The sequence below is a fragment of the Calonectris borealis genome, chromosome 16 (assembly GCF_964195595.1).
Source record: "Calonectris borealis chromosome 16, bCalBor7.hap1.2, whole genome shotgun sequence".
Classification (NCBI taxonomy): Eukaryota; Metazoa; Chordata; class Aves; order Procellariiformes; family Procellariidae; genus Calonectris; species Calonectris borealis.
In genome coordinates, this window is record NC_134327.1 from 16,021,575 (window position 1) to 16,042,870 (window position 21,296).

Consider the following 21,296-nt stretch of genomic DNA (forward strand, 5'->3'; position numbering starts at 1 on the left):
TCCATCCTTGCCATGGTTTGGGTTTTTTTTTCCCTGTATTAAACCCTTTTTCTCTATGACTGAGTAGCTGTGACCCCAAGGGCATGATGACGATCACCACCTGCTGAGGGACGAGCAGTCTGTGCATGGCCATAAACTGTGACCTGAGGAGCTGCTGATGCTGCCGTGTGGTGGAGGGCTCCGTGTCTGTACCTGCTCTTTAATTACAGGCTAGGAAGTGTAGCTTTTCTGAAAGACAAAAAAATGCTTAATGGACTCATATTCTCGCAGCAACACAGGGGCGAGGGGAGGCATCTCAGCGAGCTCCTTCCCAAATCAAATGATTCTCCAGAAATGTTCTCAGACTAAACAATTATTAATAGCTTCTGAGAGAGGTTCAAATAAACATCCCTCTCCTGCAGAGGTAAGGGGAAAGCTCCATGCAATTGCTTTGAATCTGATCCTTTGGCTGTTAACGTTAAATAAATTTAAAACGGCCGTGAGGGTAGGCACCTCTCAGAGGTCACGTCTGCTTATTTGTCTGGTTGCAGTAGGTGTCGTCTTAGACTGAACTCCAGCACAGCCCTGCGCTGCTGCTGCAAACCGAATACCAAAGCGCTGGTGAAGCAACAGGCGTCTCATACATAAACGATAAGCAATAGAGATTTTGCAAAAGGAAAATGAGGTTTGAGTGGGGCTAGTGAGCGAGAGGGAGGACAATGCGAGGAGTAAGTCTGGGTGGCGAGAGCCTGGGGCAGCGGGGAGGAGGCAGCCAGGGGCAGGAACGGAGCCACGGGGAGCTGGAGGCACTCCACGCACGGCTTACAAACCAGGAGGGCAATTTTGAGCAAGGTGCAAGTGCCAGCTGTGTTTTTTCCCCTGTATTAAAGCAATGATTAATCTTACATTTTAGACATTTTTCTTTTTAGCCCTTTCTCAGACTATTTAGAGAAAGGCAGATCCCTGGAGCGATAGCGCGCAGCCCTTGGCAAGGTCGGGTTGATTACGGCGAAGCGTTTGTCAGCCCCGGCCCGAGAGCCGAGCGCAGCTGTGAGCACCGGGACGGGGTCCCGGCCACCGCGGGGGGGTCGGGCCAGGGAGCGGGGGGAGCAGAGCCCACCGCCAGCGGTCAGATCACCTTCTTCTGGTCTGCTTTTGTGTCCCGAACAGGCTGCTATGTCCGCAAAGTGGTGAACATCTCCTTTGGCCTCCTGATCGCTTATCTCAGCATCCCGGTTGTCCCAAACCTGCTCAACTCCAGACAAGTCATGAACACCTCCTTCAACCCTCTCAGAATAGTGAACACCTACGGCGCTTTCGGGAGGTACGTGTATTTTCATGGCACATCATATAGCTCAACTCCTCTCTCCAGTACAGTCTGATAGCCAGTCTGTGTGCCTTAAAACGAAACAGAAATCCTAGAAAACCTTCCAGTAGCCAGTAGACTTGGAATATCTGTTTATGAGAGAGAAGGAGAAAAGGAGCAGGTTTCTCTCCCACTGAATTATAATTTATGGGATATCTGTTTATGAGAAAGAAGGAGAAAGAGAGCAGGTTTCTTTCCCACTGAATTAGAATTTATTTTCTTTGAGTCACTTTTAGTTAGCTCATTATATTGATGTAGCAAATGTAATAGCAGGATGAAAATATCCATAAAAGAGTTCATCCAGTGGATAGTCTTCACCATCACCAGCCAGCTATATTTATGGTGAACTTCTCTTCCCCTGCGCGCGTTTGCTCTCCCTCATGTAAATATTCACATAAGCTATTGGGTAGCAGATTTTAGGCCAACAAAAGGAAGTGCTTTTTCCAACGAGTGACTTGGGGAATTCATTGCTACAGGAAACTGTGGAGACAAAAGTATAAATGGCCTCAAAAAAGCACAAGACAGATTGAGAGGACAGGCCCAGCAGCAGTCTGGCTGCTGCCTTCAGCTCAGGAAATCCCACTTTCGGCTGCAAGGTGGGACTGGACAAGGGAAGCATCTCCAGCTGCGTTTGTAACCAGGCTGTTTTTAAGCATCTTTTCTGGGGACAGGTCACCAGGCTTAGGTGAGCCACGGTTGGGCTCACCATGACCGTTCTTGTGTGCTGTCCCTCCCAGCCTCTGCCAACTGAGAAAATGCTGAAAAACAGGGCTGCATCAGAAGAGCTTTCCCCAGGGGCAACAACAGGGCCAGTCTCCTCTGCATGGACCTCTTGGCTTTGCCACCACCTCGCCATGGTGGCCGTGGGGTGTTCCCCAGGGGTCTGAGCCGAGGGGTGGGATGGGCAGCTCTCGGGTTAGTGGGCTCTGGACAAGGTCCCACAGGAGGAGCCAACAGTAATTAAATAGGTTTTATGAAAGGCGAAGCAGGCTGGCTGTTGAGAGGGCTGGCTGAGCAGATGGTGAAGGGGAGGAGCAGGTCTCACTGGGAGCACTGGAGATGCAGAGGACACCTGGAGCACATCAAACTAATATGATGTTTTCCCCAATTTTTCAAACAGCAGAAATTTCTGTGGAAAGAAAAAAGTTAGAAAAAAACATGAGTAAAAATGTCAACACTAGTTGTGGAAAATGCTGAGGTTTCTCCTTTTTTTTGGGAGAGGGGGAAATAACCCCTGAACCTCTTTGAAGGCTGGAGTGGTGAAGCTACGGGAGATTGTTTTCTTTGGGTTGTTGTTCTTTTTCTTCTTCAGTCTATGGTTTCTGTTTCAACAGTTACCAGAACCTAAAGAGCATGTGATGAAATGCTGCTGTAATATGTTTGTAATTCCACCCTATGTAAACCAATAAAAAGAGGATTGCAGCTTATAATGAATATACGATTATGTGAAACTTGACATATTTTGAATCACACAGTAGGAACATACTTTTATTAGTAATTTGGTGTCCCTGATTTACAGTGTGTTTCTAACCATTGGGCAGCTGGCCATGGCTCATAACTCAGCCCAGCGTATAATATGGAACTTGGCTGGAGAATCCAGAAATCTATTAAATGTAGGTAACAATTATAAGCGGAGACGTACAGCATTCCTTGGGTTGTAAGCATCTATCACTGGAAGCCATCGGGGGGGAAGGTGGAGGCTGTGTGTTCCCAAACTTTCGGTTTCTTGGGTTGGAGGAGGAGGGACCAAAGTAGTAAAAAATTAAAAGGGTGTTGGGAGCTGGACAACTTTGATAGGCAAAGTTACGCAGTTATGTGTTCGTTATGGAAAACAGCTCTCCAGTGTAGGCGAGCTTCACTGGCAGGTCATTGAGAACTTGATGATGGTGTTTTCACATGGGCTTTCCGTGGCCTGGAGAGTTTGCCATCCCCACTGCTCCACCACCTTGCTGTGCAGAGAGAGTCCAGCCAAGCAGCAAAGGGAATACGCGTGACCTGCCGTAAGGCTGGGGTGCTTTTTAACCAAGTTTCTATACATCAGCTGGGTATGGGGGGGCTTTTTTGTTTTCATTTTCTGCTTTTCTTGGCTTGGTTTGCATTGGCTCAGACGTTACCTCCTCCTCCTCTTGCTGAGTAATAGCTCCATGAGACCTGTCTTCCAGCCGGGATGGTGAAATGTTCGGGCGCTGTTAATGGTGGTCCAAGAGTCCGCTCCTGGGGGGTGCTCCGTATGGGGCCACCCACCTCCCCAAGGCTCAAGCAGCTGCAGCGGTTTAACCTGGACTCGTTGCGAGCGTGTCCTGCCCTTTGCCATGGCAAAGGGGACGCTGGAGTGGTCCCAGGTGGCAGCGGCTCTGCTGATCCCGCAGCTGGAGGTGTCAGGGCCAGACCTGCAGAACCCAGAGGCAGGATTTCTGTGCGCAATCGCCTGTGGAACGTCCCCTGCAGAATCGTCGGTGGCCGTGCCATTAGGGCAGCCGCACGTGCCAGTTACAAGCCTGTATTTTTGCACATGGTGCATGCTAAAAACCTGGAGATGGAGCTATGTTTTGTGACCATCTTTCATCTCCGTTTTCTCATGTCACCGGGAGCTTGCAGTCAGAGAGCGCTTGTATCATGGGAGTCATCGGAGTAACAGAAACAGGTTTTCTTTAGAAACATGTGACAAAGAGAGAAGTTGGTGCAGGTTGAAGATGCTCATGTGGGACTTGGGAGACACCCATTATATTTTCTCAATGTCTTGGACAAGCGTTAGGCTCTGATCTAGAAAGACAGACCCATCGATTTCAGTAGGAATCATCTTTTAGGGCCATAGTCCCTCCTTGGACTGGCACAACTGCAGTGTGATAGAGGGGAGCGTGCGAAGTTGAAGTTTTCCATGTACTTTGCTGCTGGAGAGAGAAAAGTCTGCCGGATAGACAGGTTCTCTGTAGCTTCACCCATCAGGATCCAACTGTACCACGAGGCCATTGACTCGTGTTGCCACGTTGACTCTCATGAACTAGTATTTTACATGACTTGAGACAAAAAACAATATCATGTTGTGTCCCACAGCATTACCAAGGAGAGAACAGAAGTCATCCTTCAGGGGACATCCAGCCTGGATCCCAATGACCCTGCGGCTGTCTGGGAGGAGTATGACTTCAAATGCAAGCCTGGGGACTTGAAGAGGAGGCCATGCTTTATCACCCCCTACCACTACCGCCTGGACTGGCTTATGTGGTTCGCTGCCTTCCAGGTACGTGCCCGTGGGTGTTCTAAGACTTGGGTGTCCCTTGACCAGGAAAAACAATTTCTATGAACTTATTGTGTGTTGGGGTGGGTGAGGGAATATTTGAAGCCCCGACTAAGTTAATTATGTTTAAAAAGAAGGGGGGTTGTATTGCTAAAGGATGTCTGCTACTAGTGTAATGAAATTCTTGAAAGTTTTATGTGAGGCTTTTTAATTGCTTCTCAGCAATAATAAAAGACATGGACTGCACCTGCCTCGCGAAGCGGAGGCACGGCGGGGCAGAAGCTGCCTCGCAGGGTGCCCGGGACTCACCCGGGCTGGCAGCATCCCCGGCTGCCCGCTCCGCCGGCCGGCTGGAACCCGCATCCCAGTTGGGGACACCCGTGGGGACACCGGCAGTTGCTTCCACTGCCCGCCTGCCTACAGATGGACATAGGGTCCCTCAAAATATTTTCCCCAGATGGTATCAACAAACAGGTGACAGCCATAAATTAAAATAGAGAAGACGGAGGGAAACTTGTAAAGTTAATTCTTGTGTATCTTTTAGCCTATTCTGTAAAATCTTATTCGCGTGAGCATGACAACTTGGACCAGGTTTTACAAAACCGACTTACAGCAGTGGCATGAGGCAAACCCATCTCAGATTATCACAGGCTTTTCTCTTTCTTCCTGTATCCTCTCCCCTCACTCCTCTCCCCCTGCCCCAAACTTCTCTGTTTGCTTTCTTCGTGGTATTTTCATTTAGGCGCCTTTTGGATTCCTCAGCGATGACATAACCATTGCTCTTTGGCTATGGTTTTATATTTACCCCGCTAGTTTTTGTGTGCTGGAATTTCATTTAATCTGCATTAGGTATGCTTATCCCTCAGCAAGACGACAGCAAAGGTTAAAACTCAAGCCAGCAACAGTGCCCAGCATTACATAAAGGTGCAGAAGGTTGAATGGGAGCTGTTGGTTTAAATCTGACTGTATTTTGGGAGGGCTCCGGCAGCGGAGGAGAAACCCAGCTCACCCAAGCGAAGGTTGTTTCTGAGATGAGGGAAAGGCTGTTTGTTTCCAGGGCAGGAATGTCCCAAAGGCTTTAAAATACAAAGTGATCTCAGGTTTAAAACCAAAGGAGGACAGGGCGTAAATACTGACGCATCGCAGGTGAGCGCGGCTGTGCCGGTGCTGAGAGACACCATCGCTCCCCAGCGCCGTCTCTCCGCAGAGCCGGGCCGGGCGCCGAGTGACGGGGATGTACGGGACGTGGGGAGGAGGAGGAAGAGGGAAGAACACGGCCTCTTCGCGTATTTATTATTAGCGTTTAATTCACTGAGAGGTTCCCCCACGTGTTTCTGTTAGCCTGGGCGCCGGGGGCTGCTGGAGCACGTGCCTGCCGAGGCGTCTGTCCGCACCAGCTGATTAGCAGCAATTAGCGTTGCGGGTCTCGTGCAGGGGCAGGAGGGTGCGTGCCTCCCGCTGGGGTGGGTGCCTGCCGGAGGCGTCCGCCAGCTCCCCGCTGCGGTGGCACTGGGTGGAAATGGGTCTGTTGCCCCTTCCCGGCCGTCCCAGCGTGTGCATCCCGTGCCCGCTGCAGCGCTCCCTCGTCCCCTCCTGCCGCGGGGACTTTCCCGTGGCCCCTCCGCTGCACACAGGTCTCCGTGAAGCAATTTCAGGTCCTGCTTAGAAGCGGCATTAACAAAGGTGCAGAAAGGAGAAAAAAAACCTTCTGAAAAGTGGGGATGACTCTTGTTGAAAACAATAGGAAGGTGAGTAGCCTAGGCACAGCAGCAAGCATTTTCAAATCTGGATGTTCAGGCATGTAAATACCTGCTTAAGCATGGAGGTAAATCCCATTTGGAGTGGCTGAACGTTTGTTTGAAAACTGTGAGCTGTGTATTTGGTGCCAGCTGTCATCCCTGGGAAAGCTGGCTGTCCTGCCGTTGTCCCCGCGCTGCCATAGCCAGGAGAAGTCGCCGTCATTCGGGTGTTGTTTAGACTTGAGTCACGCAGAGCTGCAGAAAGGATGAGAAACCACAAGTCGAAACCCCAGAAGAAATTTGTGAAGCCAGGCAAGTTTTGCAAACCCCATACAGTAGTTTACGGAGTCCATAAAACCAAGTTACTTCAGCCTCTGGATTAGATTTAATTTGTTTTTCAAAGTTCTGGATTTTTTCTACGACACTGCTCTCCGTCTGCCCCATCGCTTCCCGAGCAGGCGGCCGCGGGGCTGGTTTTGCAGTTCGTTGGCGGTGGCCAGGTAAGGAGCTGACATATCCAGCTCTGACAGGCTGCAGAAAAGCCGGGGACTTGGGGGAAGATATTTACCATCCCTTTGTGCTGCTCGTGACAGGTTCCTCTTTGCACCTCATCACCGCTTGACATATGACGCCTTCCTCTGCTCGGGGTTTCCTGCAAAACTTTCCACCTTGGCTATAGCTGCAGGATTCGCTTTGAAGAGCCAGAGCACGGGAGAGCCAGGCCCTTGGCACGGCTGGCGCGGGCCGGCGCGGCGGGGGAGCCGCCGGCACGGCCCTGGCGCGGGAGCGGGAGGAGCTGCGGTGCTGCTCCACCTCTGAATTGCAATTTATTAGTTGACTGCCTCTTAATTACCGTTCCAGTAGTGCCATAATTATATGTAATGTAACATGGCATTATTTTCCAGGAAACAATTTTCGTGATGTTAATTTTATTATCTAAATATAATATGCCTTTTCACTTGTTTTCTAAATCCCTTCTTTGTTTTGTATGTCTCGACATCCCGAGGGTGCTGTAGCTCTGAATTGAAGCCCTTCATTTAGTTCTGGCAGGGACATAACCCGTCCAGAAACATGTCTGCATTGCTTCTTCCCGTCTGCAGAAGGGGAAAAACTCCCACGAACCGGCAGCGGCGTGCGGAAATCTGTGCGACCCTTTTCAGTTGTTTCTCAGCAGCCGCCTCGGACGGGACCCCCTTCGCTCCGTCGCCCAGCCGATAACCTGGTCACCTGTGTGCAAAGCGGGCTGCGGTGGTCTCAACAAAAATAATGCGTCTCTCCGTCAGGAGCTGATGTTCAGGCGCTTGTGGCTGAGGTCGGTCGCTCCGGATCACCTACCTCCATCGAAGCAATTTAAACCAAGGTCTGAGCCAACTTAATGCCCATGTACATTTTTAAGAGGAGCTACTGCTAATTGAAAAGAATGGCATGACGTGCTCATTGCATTTGCAGATGCCGCCAAGCTGTGAGCACAACAGAGGACAAGGCCTGAAAGCCCAGCACTCTTGCTGGTTTTGGTCCGAGCAGTCGGGAGAGGCATGCGCGGTGCTGCACACGGGCAGGACCCGTCGCCTGCCCCGGGACGGGGTGGAGCAGGGCATCGTGCTCCGGAGAAGCCTCTTGGGCTGAGCGTGCAGCACAAGATGAGCACACCTATGAAAAGGCGTTGTGAAAAGGCACGCACGATGCCATCATAGGTGAGCAGGCGTTCGGCGTGCGTGGTGTCACCCTCCCATTACACTCAGCCGAGCACCCAGTTCAGGAAGGATGCAGCTGACTGGCAAGGGTGAGAAGGGGGACCTGCAGAAAGAGCAGAGGTGCAGAAACCTTCTCCCACGGCAGCACAGTGAACAAATCTGCATGGGCATCCCAAGGTCAAACCAGGTTTGGAATAGGAGAAAACCTACTGCAAAGGGGAAAGCAGGAATCTGTTTTCCGTGTCCCAGTGGAGAAGGGAGGAAATAATGGATGAAATGGCAGAATATGATTTAATTTCAGGAAAATTCAGGTTAAGCATTAGGAAGAACTTTCACCCCTTGACACTATATTGTGTTAGTGCAAAAAAATCCTGTTTTTACAAAAGCTGGAAACAAATTCTTAAAGTTTTGTGTCTCCTCCAGCTGCTGATGGCAGCGCTCCTGTAATTACTTGACTTCTCGTTTATGGTGGGCATTTGTAGAAGGAGCCCAGCCATCACAAGCCTGAGAACTGAGCTATGCTGTGCCGCTGGTACAAAAAGCGTTACAATTTTTGGCAGGCTGCGGGTGGATTCAGCATCGTTAATAGATAGCAACCAGAAAACAAAATACTGCTCATAGTTTTGGGGCTTCAAGTTGGTCACTTTTCCTGGTAGTGGGATGTCTTGGACTTTACAAAAGCCAGTTGTTTATCGTACCAAAGATTTGTTCTTCACCAGTGGGCAGCAGTGGAAAGCCTTCAGTGCTCTGAATAAAGAAAAATCAAAGGGAAGGCTTTTTCCCTCCTTACTATGGCATGAAGGTTATTTATTCTATTTGGGGACTGCATTTGGCCAACGCGAAGGCACGCTCTTGGTGCTTACCAAATAATAACTACTCAAAAAATAACAAAGCTAATGCCGTCTTCATATTGTTTTTTGAAGCCCAGTGTCTTGTTGCATTGTACCTTGAAGCTGCTCCAAAAGTCTCTGAATGTCGGGACTGGCACAGAAGCCTCGCAGACTGGTGGCCCGTGTGGCTGTGTCCTGCAGGGCTCTGCGGGCGGTCAGCAAACCCACCGCAGAGCAGCGTTTGCGGTGCACTAAGCAGCGATGTGTGTTTTCCAGATACGATGTGTAAGTTTATAAATAAACTTCAGCTGCCTTCCTAAGAGAAGAGAGAAACTTCAGCAACGGGATCGGTGCTCCGAAGATTTCCCCTGAGTGGTAACAGGGAGTCGTGACGGAGACTTCACGTTATCGCACACAAACTGGAAGAGCTGAGAAAAAGTAACCCTATTTATAGAGAAGGCAGATTAATATTTTTGTAAAATATTTTATTCAAGTCTCTGTTATCTCAGTCTTCCAGCCAGAAGGTGCTTACAGGAAAAAGCTGCATGGCAGCAGAATGGAGGAGGAGGTGTGTGTAACGTAATAAAACCTAAACCTCATGCGCAGTGTACTAAGCACAGCCTTTTACATTTCCTTTCTTCCCCCTTCTAAAAATACAGGCCTCAATTCACTTCCATTTTCCATTGCAGCATTCATACGTTTTGGTCCATGTTCAGCGTGTGAGAATTTTATTTTCTTCTTTTAACTGTGATTACTTGTCTCCCTGTGAATACGAATAATTTCAAACCCCCAAGCTGCATTTAGACAAACTGCAGGCTGGATCACGGGCAGACTCACCTCTAGGAGTAATATTGTGATGGAAGTGCCCAGAAACCCAAATACGACCGATAGCCTATCGTGCCGCGGGCTGTATAAATACAGAGTAAGACCTTGTCTATGCAGGGAATGATTATTGTCTACAGCGGCTATTGTATCTCCCTGTCTAGACTCCATTCTGGAACAAAGTGACTTTTCTTTCCAAATACAGAGGTGATACGGGAGCTATGCCAGGTGTGCGATTTCCCCGGATAGGCAAGATCTAAGAGCCGGTTCCCAAAGTCTTGCTCCGTCTTCTGTTCCTCGCCCGGACCTGCCGCGCTCTGCACTGCGCCCGCCTCCTCCGGGGACCTGCTGCTTTCCCAAGCATTTGCTAATAGGACGGGCAAAGGGGTGGCTTTTCGTGAGGCTCGGGAGACTGCCCCCGCTGAAACACTGTATGTTGAGCCAGACCTGCCGGGAAATGGCTTGCCCCTTTGGGAAACTAATAGAAAGAAGGGGATACTGGAGATATTGTGGTTATTGGAGATAACGAGAAGTGATGCGACCTGATGTGGCCTTTGACTCTCCTTGATTAAGTCGCCTGGGTAGCGGGATGGTAGCAAATGGCAATGATCTGGAGTATTATAAAAAAGCAAAGGGTTGCATTAGTTATGCCCTCTTTTCTGTGGGATGTGGATTATTTCTCCAGCTGATAGCTCAAGTTCCCTAGACAGCAACAGTTGAAGGTGCTTAGCTACGAAAGTGGAAACAGCAGTGTAAACAGCAATGTGAATATTGGGTGAAAACATCCGGGATGGTGGAGTTACCGCTTTACATCCCCAAAGAGGGTAGGCTGTGACGCGAAAAATGCCCCTTACGACATAGCGCGGGAAATGTAAACCTCCCCTACCCCTCTGTCATCCGCCCTCGCACTCCGACACCGATGTGAAACCGTGCAGGGCTCCCAACCATGTGAAATAATAATGCTGGGCTCCCGTGCCAAGTTTCCAGCTGTTTCCACATGTGCATCTCATACTTACCTCCTCCCGTGTGCCTGTGCCAGCACCGAGATTCAATAAAATGCCACACTAATCCGCAGTCCTTTTTCATTAAATGACCAATTAAAGCTAGAGGAAAAGGGTTCTTATTATTATTATTTCAGTTGGGAACATGTTCCCTGTAGCGCCGGGTGGTTTTTATGTGTATTTTTTGCTATTATTATATTCTCTTCTGCTTTGTTATCTCTGCAGAGTTTGGTCGCTACTGCGTCTGGTTTGCCCCGAGCTCCTTGCTGTTGCCTGACTTAGCAGTGATTTGGTTTTAAATTCTGTAAAGTCATTAAATACTTCTGTACACAAGTTAATGTATTCAAGGTGAGAATGCCGTGTTTATACACTGGGAAAGCGTGTAAGTGGGGAGGTCAGAGAATATAAACAGGTGAAGAGAAGCCTCGGGGCAGCGTGGCTGCCGGGAGGTGGTGGTACCCCGGGGCGTGTGGGGATGCTCGGCTCCTCGCGCGGGGCCACGTGCGGGTGGGGAGAAGGAGCAAACCCCCGTCCCGAAGCACCGTACGCGGCGAGGCTGGCACGGAGGGCCAGGGCGAAGCCCGAGCACCGCACGGGGCTGAAGCCCGTCAGAAAATAAAAGCTCAGGGGTTCTTAACACCTAGTCCCACATCCTCTTTGTTAGTCCACTGTGTTATACCTAAAACCTGATTTTCTGAGGTCTTGAGAGCTGGTACCAGCTGTAAGGACGGTTAAAGATGATCCGGCTTGCTGGAGAGCTGCGCGGGCTGCGTTTCCGTGGGTCTGCACGGACTGTCCTTGAACACAGAAAGGCTTCGGCTTTGTGGTGAAGGTAACGTTGCGTTGGGAACCTTAACCTCTGCCTGAGCTGCCTTTCTCAGGCATTTTAGTTGGGTTCATGATGGGTTTTTTGTGCATTTAGGATCCTTAGTTGCTTTCTGTGTTAAAATAGAAAGAAAACTCTCAAAAGATAAAGGACGGAGTCATGTCCACATCCATGGTGGACATGGTGGGCTGCACCTCCCCAGGGATGCTCTGTTCAGGGTCGGACAGTGAGTTGTGCAGCTTATGGCACGTTTCGGCATGCTCCGACGAGCAACTTGTAGCAGCAGGCTGTGCGGGTCACTGGTTCCCCAGTAATCCCAGTACGGGTACAGCACGGGCCCTGCATGGCACAAGGGGAGCTGCAGCCCCAGCTTTCGGAGGACGGGAGGCAGGTGTGGGAGTCTCGGTCCGTGCCCACGTCGTGATGGAGGTGCAGGGAGACAGAGCAGCCCAGGGACCTGCGTCGCTGGGGCAGGGTCGGTCCCCAGCTGCCTGCCTTTGTGCTCGGTGAAGATCCAAAACCTAAAGACGAACCCAATACATGCGTGCATGCCTACTTTAAAGCTATGTGTGCATCTGTCCTGACTTTTTTACTAATCCCCTGGATGGTTCAAGCTCTGACATTCCTGTTTTGCACACTCGGAGCTGGCAAAAGCGGAGCGCAACGCCAGGCGAATGCCTCCCATCCTGACCGTCGCAGCTCTGCAAACGGTTCGGGTCTGGGTCTCACTGGATCCACAGACAGAGGAACTGTCACCTTCCCACCCTGCGCTGTGACGCTTCCCTGGACGCAGCCCAGATCTCCTGGACTCTTTTTTTTCCTCCCTTTGCCACCGTATCACTTTACAGAGTAATGAGTTAAACAGCGCGGTCGTTAGTGCAGCTCGGCTCCTGCGTGCTCCCAGCATCGGTGGCGCGCGATATCTAAGCCTTCGTGCTGGGGGGAGTCTGGGGGGCTGCACCGGGTGGAAATTTCTCACCGCAGACTTTGCTGGGGCCAGACATGTTGTAAATTTTACAAGAAAAACACTTTACAAACCAGAAGTCCAACTCCCGTGCGCATGGAGCTGCTAATTAACAATTTGGAGACCATGTGAGCCAGGGAGCCGATTCCACCATTACAGAGCCTCAAGGTTTTGAATCAGGCTTTGAAGATTGGGGATCCTCCATAAAGCTCTAGCGCTCGGAGTCGGGTGATTTCTGTTTCTGTTCTCCATTCTCCCCAACTTGCACACAGGAACCCTCACACCTCCCGGGCCTTCCTAGAAATAGCACTTAAAATCATAGAGCACTTTAAAAAGGGATCTCCAGGGAGGCACAGGATGCTGAAGGTCTGACTGGCGATATTTGATTGTCTGCAATTGCAGTCGCACCTCTCGGGAGGTCCCTGCTCACAGCCAAGGGTGCCGCGGGCTGCAGGTCCCAGCGCGGCACCCGCCCTCCCAAAGCCCGGCCTGAGCCGAGCAGCTCGGGCATCGCCGAGCCGTCGAGGGGCACGGAGTCCTCGGCGCGGTTGGGGGTCTTGGCGCGAGTCGTCCCGTGACACGTCACACGGTCGAGCCCTCGGCAGGAACGCTGCCAGCCCTTCCTGCAGCCCTGCCAGGGTTATTGCGAGTCTTGCAAGGTTTGTGTTTAACGTCTCGCCTGACGCCGAGCTCCGGCTCCAGGGCTCCCCTCCCCACCCTGCGTCGGGGCCACGGGGGCCTCGGTCCCGCGGGGGCTAAGGTTGCTCGGTCCCACCTTGAGAGCCGCCACCACCTCCCCTGCGCCGGGAGATGGGAGACGGGATGGCACGGGGTGTCGGTGGAGAGAGGGGAGCGCCGGAGGTTAAGCGGGGTTTTGGGGTGGGCAGAGCGTGGCACGGGGCTGGCGATGGGAGACGCCCCTGGCTCCACCGCCCAGCCGTGTTGGTGGTGCAGCCGGGAGAGCAGATGGAAGGAGCCGCGCGGTGAGGCACGACGGGAGCAGGCGGATGGGGAGAGTAATCTTTTTTAAAAAGTTGTTGGCTTAAATAACTGTGGTTTTCCTCTGAATTGTGATGAGCACGGGTCAGAAACCCTGCGAGGTAGAGCTGCCGCTTGATGGGCCTTTCCACCAGCGTTTGGTGTTTTCCATCTCCTTTCTCTCCTCTGTTTCCCTTAGCAACGGAAATAACAAACTTTATCGTTAGAAAAGATTTGCAGAGTAACTTTGCCTTGATGTTCTGCATTAGTCACAGTCCTGCAGGTACAGCTGCCGGGTTTCGCTTTCCCACAGTGTCCCCTACTGCTTGCATTAAAAAATCCATTTAGGTACACATTAAAAAAGGAGGAAAAAAAAAATCTTAATGGAAGTGTAAGGCACAGAAAGTCACCAGAAGGGGAAGTGCTTTTTATGGAGCCTCAGCAAGAATCCCTGCGAAGAGCATGAGATGCTTGGATTTCTGGAGGGAGGCAAATGCAGAATCAAGGTCTGCCACCGCAGCTTGGACTGCGGCTCCCGAGAGCTGGTCTGCTCCCTTTCTGCGTGATTACGGGTACGCACCGGCGCGGGATGTAAAGAGGACAGATCAGATGAAAGGAAATAAAGAGGAGAGAGGAATCGGGAATAGAGAAGTCACTTTCTTCTGTTTTCTCTTGGATAACACAACAGGGGAAAGCAACCTGTTGTAAAATGATGGACGAACTGTCATTTCAAATCGTGCCATTACTGTTCCTCTGTGGAGCTTGCTGCTAAAGAAATTATTTAAATCAAGTATTTGCGGTGCAGAATTGGCAAGGACTCTCCAGCTGTGTTAGAGACGTGTGAAGTCAAAAAGAGATTTGTGACCCAAGGTGTGGGAGGAGCCGCAGCTGATGGGTGTTGGGGAGAGGCGGGGGTGGTGGGTGCCCCTTGCCCGGGGCTGTGTGCGCTCCACGTCTCCTGGACCAGCGACGCGCTATGCTTTCCTGGTAGCAGCAGTTGTAGGCTTCTCCCTGGCACTGGGAGAAAGCAGTGCTACGGGCTCGGCGGGGATGCAGGGCTGCAGAAATGCCCCCCCGGCACCACGCCTTGAGCAGAGGTCACTGTCCGGGCTGGGTGACGGCGGAGATGCATCCCTGACCGCCTTCTAGTCTGTAATCACCAGCTGAGCCTGGCCGCTGGCCGTGGGCACGCTCTTCGCCCCCCTCAGCTGTGATGTGAATTCCTTTGGGACGCTTGAGATGCAGGATGCTGCTTTGCAGTTGGGGCAGGCTGGCAGCGTGCACGTAGCCGTCCCAGCTCAGCTAACGAACAACTCGTTAAACCTTTGCGACTTGCACACCCTCAGTTGTGTCCGTACCCTTGGGGATGATCTCCAGATGAGGCAAGCTCAGCGAAGCGCGCTCTGCTCCCCACAGATGCCCGGAGGGTCTCAGTGTGGACTCAAGGGATCTGTCCCCTGCAGCACCAGGAAATTCGTTGTTTGCTACCTGAATCGATTGTAATCTCTCTTCAAAGACCTCATAGAAGTCTTTAATGCTAATAACACAACCTGACAAGCCCAGCAGTGCCTAACGTTTGTATTTCTTCTTCCTTCCCCAAGACCTATGAGCAGAATGAATGGATAATCCACTTGGCTGGGAAGCTGCTGGCCCAGGAAGAGGAGACCTTGTCTTTGATGGCAACGAACCCATTTGCGGGCAGAGCACCCCCACGGTAAGCTTCGAGTTTTGCCGAGGGAGCTGGAAGTGCCCGGGCTCCGTGGTGTTTCTATCTTGGATGTGCACGCGTGGTTTCTGTTGATGGATTGGGGTTTGTATTTGATGGTACCCAGGTGGTCTTTAAATAGGGTGGGTTTAATTTGAGGACACCATGAAGAGCTGGTGCTCTCAGCACCTTAATGCCTTCCTGGTGGGGACACAAGGACCCTTTGGTTGAGCCCGTTCCCAGGCACGTCTGTGCAGGGCTCGGCGTTGCTTCTCTTGGACAGAAATTGTGACGGCTGAAGTGGTTTCCTGCCCGTCAGCTTTAGATACTTTGCCATGATCACTTTGCAAGCTCGGATCAAAACTGCCATTTCTACCGGCCTGCGGAGGTATTTCAAAGACAAAACAGTCCTGCAAAAATGATTGGTTTTGTGGACACTTGTCTTGGAAGTGTTTGTGTTTTCAATGAGAGACAAAGCAAACATCAGCAAGTGAAAGGCACAGATGAAAACCCCAAGGTTTTCTACAAAAGGAAATTTTTCACAAAAGTGTCTATTTTGTTGACGAAGTTATTTTTAGCTGAGAAAACATTTTAAGGGAATTTTGGATCAACTCAAGTAATACTATGCTCTTGCTAATATTTTCCATTTGAGGCTCTCAAGATGCACTGCAAACAAGGATGGAGGTTCACAGCACCGTGTGAAATGAACTTCCTCTTGAACCCTGCTGATGTTTTTCAGCTTTAGCGCAGTGCATCCCCCAAACCTTCTGAGGAGAGACTCCTCTTCCAGCTAAGACATTAACCACTTCACCTCTTACCAAAGCGCTTCCTCTGAGGTGGTTTACACATCCCAAGATGGTGTAAATGTGTAAGCCCAAAATGGTTTATACTCTGAGCTGAACGTGTGCTCTTGTCTGAAAAAAAACAGAGCAGAAATACAGCTTGGAACACAACTGCTAAGTGAGTTTCCCACCATCGTACCTGAGTATTTCTAACAACTACATCTCTGGGTTCCCCAGGCGCCCAGCCCTGTCTTAGTGCACAGGCACTTATCAGAGCATCGGTACGGGCTGACGGGAGCATGCTCCCTCCAGGTACAGGAGCCAAGACCGCTGTAGGAACAGTTATTTGAGGGTTTTTGCACATATTCTCATTTGAGAACCGGTTTTCCCGTCGGTGCAGCACCGCAGAGCGAACCAGCGGGCGCTCTCGGCGCGGGGGCGGGAGCCTGCCCATAGCCCAGAGACTCACAGCCGCACCGGAGGGCCCATACACGATGGTTTATAGTTGAGGGCGCGTTACGGGGTGGTGTCGCCGTTTGTTGGGTTACACAAGCCGTGGATCTGTCACACACAAATGATGACGCCTTGGCTCCGGTCCAGGAGGGCTCTGGGGAACCTCTATTCATTATTGCTAGAAAAGGCGTGCTGGGCGAGACCAGCCCGGCCCTTGCCATGGAGAGATACAGTTTAATAATGTGCATGGAGGGGCTCTAGCTCTGATCAGCTGTGCTGGGGTTGGCTTTCCGTGCGAGGAGCAGCACGCTGATGCTGTGCCATCAGCTGGTCTGGCTCGGTGGCGTCAAGAGGAGCGCACCGTCGCGCGTGAAACCTCCTTGCTATGGGTTGTGTTCCCATTTTGGCCATGTCTTCTTTATTTTTGTGGACCTTCGTTTGACTGCACGTGGATTTATCGGCCAAAGTAGGGTCTGTGGCTTGTGCCAGCAAGCTGGACCCCCCCGCTGCTCCCTGCCACCTCCTTTTTGGGGGCTGCTCAGCCCCCACGGAGGTGGCACCTTTCTGATGGCCAGGGAAGGGGCACGGTGCAACAACTGCTCACGTGGCGAAGGCGGTGGGTGCCTCATTAGGGTGCTAACGAATGCCAGAGCTCACAGCGGGAGAAGTTCAGCCCAGTGAGAGGGCTCGCGCACCGGGACCCGGCAGGAGCTGGGTCCTTCGGGAGCTCGTACGGAGATGGTGTGGGGGCATCATTTGCAAGGCTGAGCTGGAAGAGCGACCGGAGAACCTGCACTGCCTCGGCTCCGTCTCGGGTGGGTTTATCAACTGAGTCTCACCAAACTTTGCTCGTGTCCCCAAGGCTCAGTGCTGTAAATTCACCGAGCGACGTTCATTGAGGGACATTCCCTTGCATTGACTTTTTTATTTAAAAAAAAAAAAAAACTAGAAGAAAGAAAGTCGGTCCTGAGGGCTGGCTGACCCCGGGGGTTTTTAGCAGAACGTGGGACCTTCAGACACCGAGTCACCAGTTTGAATTAGGTGGCCCCTGGTGCCAGCAGCCAGAAGCAATGACCATCTGGTGGCTGCTGGCAATAAACGGCTCCTGCGGTTCACGGAGCGACAGAACCATTTGATAATCCCAGAGCTGTTTATTACCACGTGTCCCCCAGTGCCGTAAACGTTGCTCCTGGTACTCACCGCGGCTGAGGCTGAAAACAAGACATCGTAACAGATTAAAAATCAAGACAATACATATCACGTCTTGCCTTCCGAGATTTGCCATAGACGGGCTGTGTCTCTTCTGTGCTTTCTGGCATCAGTGGTGTTCAAAAAAATTAAAATAAAGTAGTTGAACAGAGGAACTCATTTTAAAATGAAAATAATGAGGGGAGATGTGGCTGGGATAACACTGCATTGCTCCAGGTGGTGAATAGTTTTTTATTGTATTCTGTAACAGGTGAGGAAGTGAAACGTTCAGGAATTTAAAGCAAAACCAAAAGCAAATCTTTATCTTTGTTAGTATTTATAGGATAACGATTGCAGAGCGTACAAAGGGTCCAATAAGTAATCACTCAGAGCGCGGATGCTGTGTTGAACACACGGTGCTATAGATCTTGTTGAACAGGGCCTTGATTCATGCGTTACCCTGGTTTAACCAAAGCACAGACTCTGTTTTCACTCTTTAGCAGCTAGTTTATAGTAGGAAAAGATCAGGATCCAGCGCTGGTTTTATGTGTCAGCTGCCTTTGCTCTGGCATTAGTTTTGCTTTAAAAGTTTTTCATGGGTCTAGTGTATTTTTGGGTGGCGTAAAATAAAAATAACAATTTACAAATGCTCGTTTTGGCTGAGACCAAAATCCCACACCCCGTTCCACCCTGGGTCCCGGGTCGTGGGTCACGTTTCGGGTTTTGGCGAGCCAAATCCAAACACCTGGGACGTTGGCACCGTCCGGATTTTCACGCAGGTGCGGAGGCGAGGGCTGGGGCGGGGGTGGGTGCCCGCGCCTGCGCGCCCCGGGGTAGCGGGGCCGGGGTCGGATCCTGCGCTGGGCTCTCACGTCAGTCACCGATTCCTCTTGCTATTTACATTTCTTCGGTTGTTGCTTGTTTGCTGTTAGCGCTTCGCCTGTGTAAGGAAACTGAAGTGATCGTTTGCCTTTTTTTTTTTTTCCAGTTTTCGTGCCCCATCCCAATTCTGCTGGGTTTACACTCGTGGCGCTTGCGGCCGGCCTGGGCACAGCGGCTCCGGCAGCTGCTTTCCACCCAGCGTTACTCCTGCTCAGGCGGCCTCGCCTGCTCGGTTTGGGGTTTTTTTCCTTTAAATGTCAAGAACGCCATTTCTTTGTTTAGTTTTAAACGTCCCCTCGCTGCTGGTCGACGCTCCCAGCGGGGCTGGCCGGCCCGCTGCACCCACGGCACGGCCCGGGGCGCGTTCCCATGGGAGAACCAGGGCCAGAACCCGAGCGACTGATCCGACCCTCCAGTCCGGGTGCAAGAAGAGGCCGTTAGCAGGATACCTCCCTTTTTAACCTCAACCCCTTGGCAGTCTTCAACTGAGGGCGGGACGCGGGCGGGACGCGGGCATCCTCAGCGCCGACAGCCGCTTACAGCCAGCGGTCGCCTTTTTGTTACAATTTCATTTTAGTGGTGAACAAAAGCCTTGAATGTGAGCCTTAGCGGTAACACCTGGAAAGAAGAGAGAATTCAGGGTGGCTGTAGCTCCGACGGTTTCCGCAGGGCGTCCCTGCGCCCTCGCCCGTGCGCCGGAGCCCGCCTGCGACCGCTGCAAGCCTTAACCCCGCTGAGGGCTGTGCCTGGCGTGGCTCGGCGCCCTTCGGTAGCTGGGTGGAAAAAAAGCTAATTTTCCCACCATATTCCGCGCCCCCCGCCTCCACTCTAAAGGGAATTTTGAGACTTAATTATTTTCGTTCCCTGCTAGACTAAATAATTAGGCGAAGGGACTGTTTTCCTTAAGAACATTACGCCCCATACTCCACGGAGTTTATTCTGTTAATGGAAACTCTACACCTTAAATAGCCAAGGGACTTTCAAAATGAGTTAATGCCTTCGAAATGAAATTTCTGAGACCAAAGTTTGTAGGTTTCTTTACAACTCTAGAAATTATAGTATTTTTTCAAGTGTGATAAACTTAAAATGAGAAACAGGTGACTGATTAAAAATGAGGGTATTGTTGAGCACCCAGCCTAGCTGAGTGTGAAGCTTTACTTCAAGCACGGTGATGTTTGTGGAATGTGGATTTACAAAATATTATTGTGCAGCGGATAGTTCATAAAACACCAGCCATCATAAATCTGAACGGTAGGGCTTTGGCTGAGAAATTAATAAGTGTTTAACACACCGTCATGGAAACAGACTGCAACAATGAAAGAAAACAAAAATCAGATTTTGCCTACAGGAGGAGGAAAAAAAAATCAGGTTTATTTTTGACTGAAGTGTTCGGTGTCTCTGATATTAAATCATGTTCACTTAAGGACTTTTATTCCAATTATAGTAGCACTTTGTTGAAAAAGCCCCAACATGTAGCTGAAGACCTGGATTTGTAGCGGTGGTGTTATTTATGGCGGCAGCGCTTCCCATTTGATGCTCCCTGGCTGCAGGAACGCAAGAAGAATATAGCGTTTGGTATTCTTTTTTTTATTTGGTTGCCCGTTTATTTCCCATTTGTGTCACAGCTACTGGGCTTTATACCTGGGGGCGTGCTGGACTGGATTTTCAAGGTGTAGGCCACCATGGACCCTGGCAGAAGGTGTAGGTGCTTTCCCGCGGGATCTGCGGAGGGGTACAACCCAAGTCACGGGAAGGGCTTTGTCGTATTCGCACCGTGTAGAAGCCACTTTGGGGGCTGCTCCCCTGGACCCCCCCGAGGTGTAAAGGTAATTCTGTAGCTATGGAGAGCAGTGCTGAGAGCAGGCAGGGATTATGGGGTTATTGGAAAATAGGGGCATCGCTGGGGTGTAGGTGGGAATTTCTGTTCTGCAAGGTCTCTTCCCAGAAGCCTTTAGAGGAGCGGTGCTCGTGGGCATGGGATGCTCCGCGGGGACGCGAGTCCTTCGGGGATTGCACGTGGTTTTGCTGAATCCCAAGTGCCTCCTCTCACCCCGAGGCATTTCCCTGCCGGGACAAGTCTCCCTGCAAGCATCAGTGTGGTCCACGCAACGTGACAGATGTAAAGCCGCAGAGTCCCCAAAGCCTCTCCCACGCGCGCTGGTGTCTTCTGCACAGAGGAGTAAAATGTTTTGTATGGTTTTCCCACTGAAGAACGGCTTTGCCAGCAATGAAACTGTCCTGGGAAGTGGCAGGATCCTCAGAGGTGAAAAAGTATAAACACGTTCTTTTGGCTTTCTCACTGAGTTTCGCCATGGTGAAATGTTTTATTGCAGTTTGTTTCTTCTTTCCCTACGTACTATAATTTAAAAGAAAATCTTTAATTTATCGTCAAAAGTATAACGTCTGATATTATCAGAATGAAATGATTCCACTGTCCTGAATGAAAGTTTAAGGGATTTTCTTTTGGTAAAAACAACCTCAGTCTTTCAGCGTGGTCAGGGAGGGCAGAGCTCATCTCGGAGCGTCGGGATTTCCCCCCGGGTGGGAAATCTGGTTTCCAGCCACCTCGTAGTGGCAGCAGATGCAGCCGCGTGTCCCGTGGCCGTGGGGGACGTCTCCCTTGGCAAGGGCAGCTCCTGCCTTGGCTCCATCGGGAGCATCGGCCGCATCCCTGTCACACCTGTGAAACGCTAAACTAAAACCCACAGGCTGGGTCTGTCTGTGCCGAAAGTGCCGTGAGCCCCGGGGAGAGCCAGGTTTCCTCCCCCAAGGTTTGCTCTGCCCTCGGGGTAGATGCAGCCTCTGAGCCTCCCTTTCTAAGCTGGGGGAATGAACCCACTTTCCCATCTCCC

General features: G+C 51.1%; 1 protein-coding gene across 4 annotated transcripts in view; it reads left to right on the forward strand.

Annotated features, from left to right (window-relative positions):
* LMF1 (lipase maturation factor 1) overlaps positions 1 to 21,296 on the forward strand; it is a 240,766-nt gene that overhangs the window by 177,728 nt on the left and 41,742 nt on the right. For all 4 annotated transcript variants that reach the window (XM_075165486.1, XM_075165484.1, XM_075165485.1 and 1 more), the window contains 3 exons: positions 1,150 to 1,303; positions 4,400 to 4,583; positions 15,036 to 15,148. In XM_075165486.1, the coding sequence (XP_075021587.1) occupies positions 1,150 to 1,303; positions 4,400 to 4,583; positions 15,036 to 15,148 (451 nt within the window). The remainder of the gene's footprint in view (positions 1 to 1,149; positions 1,304 to 4,399; positions 4,584 to 15,035; positions 15,149 to 21,296) is intronic.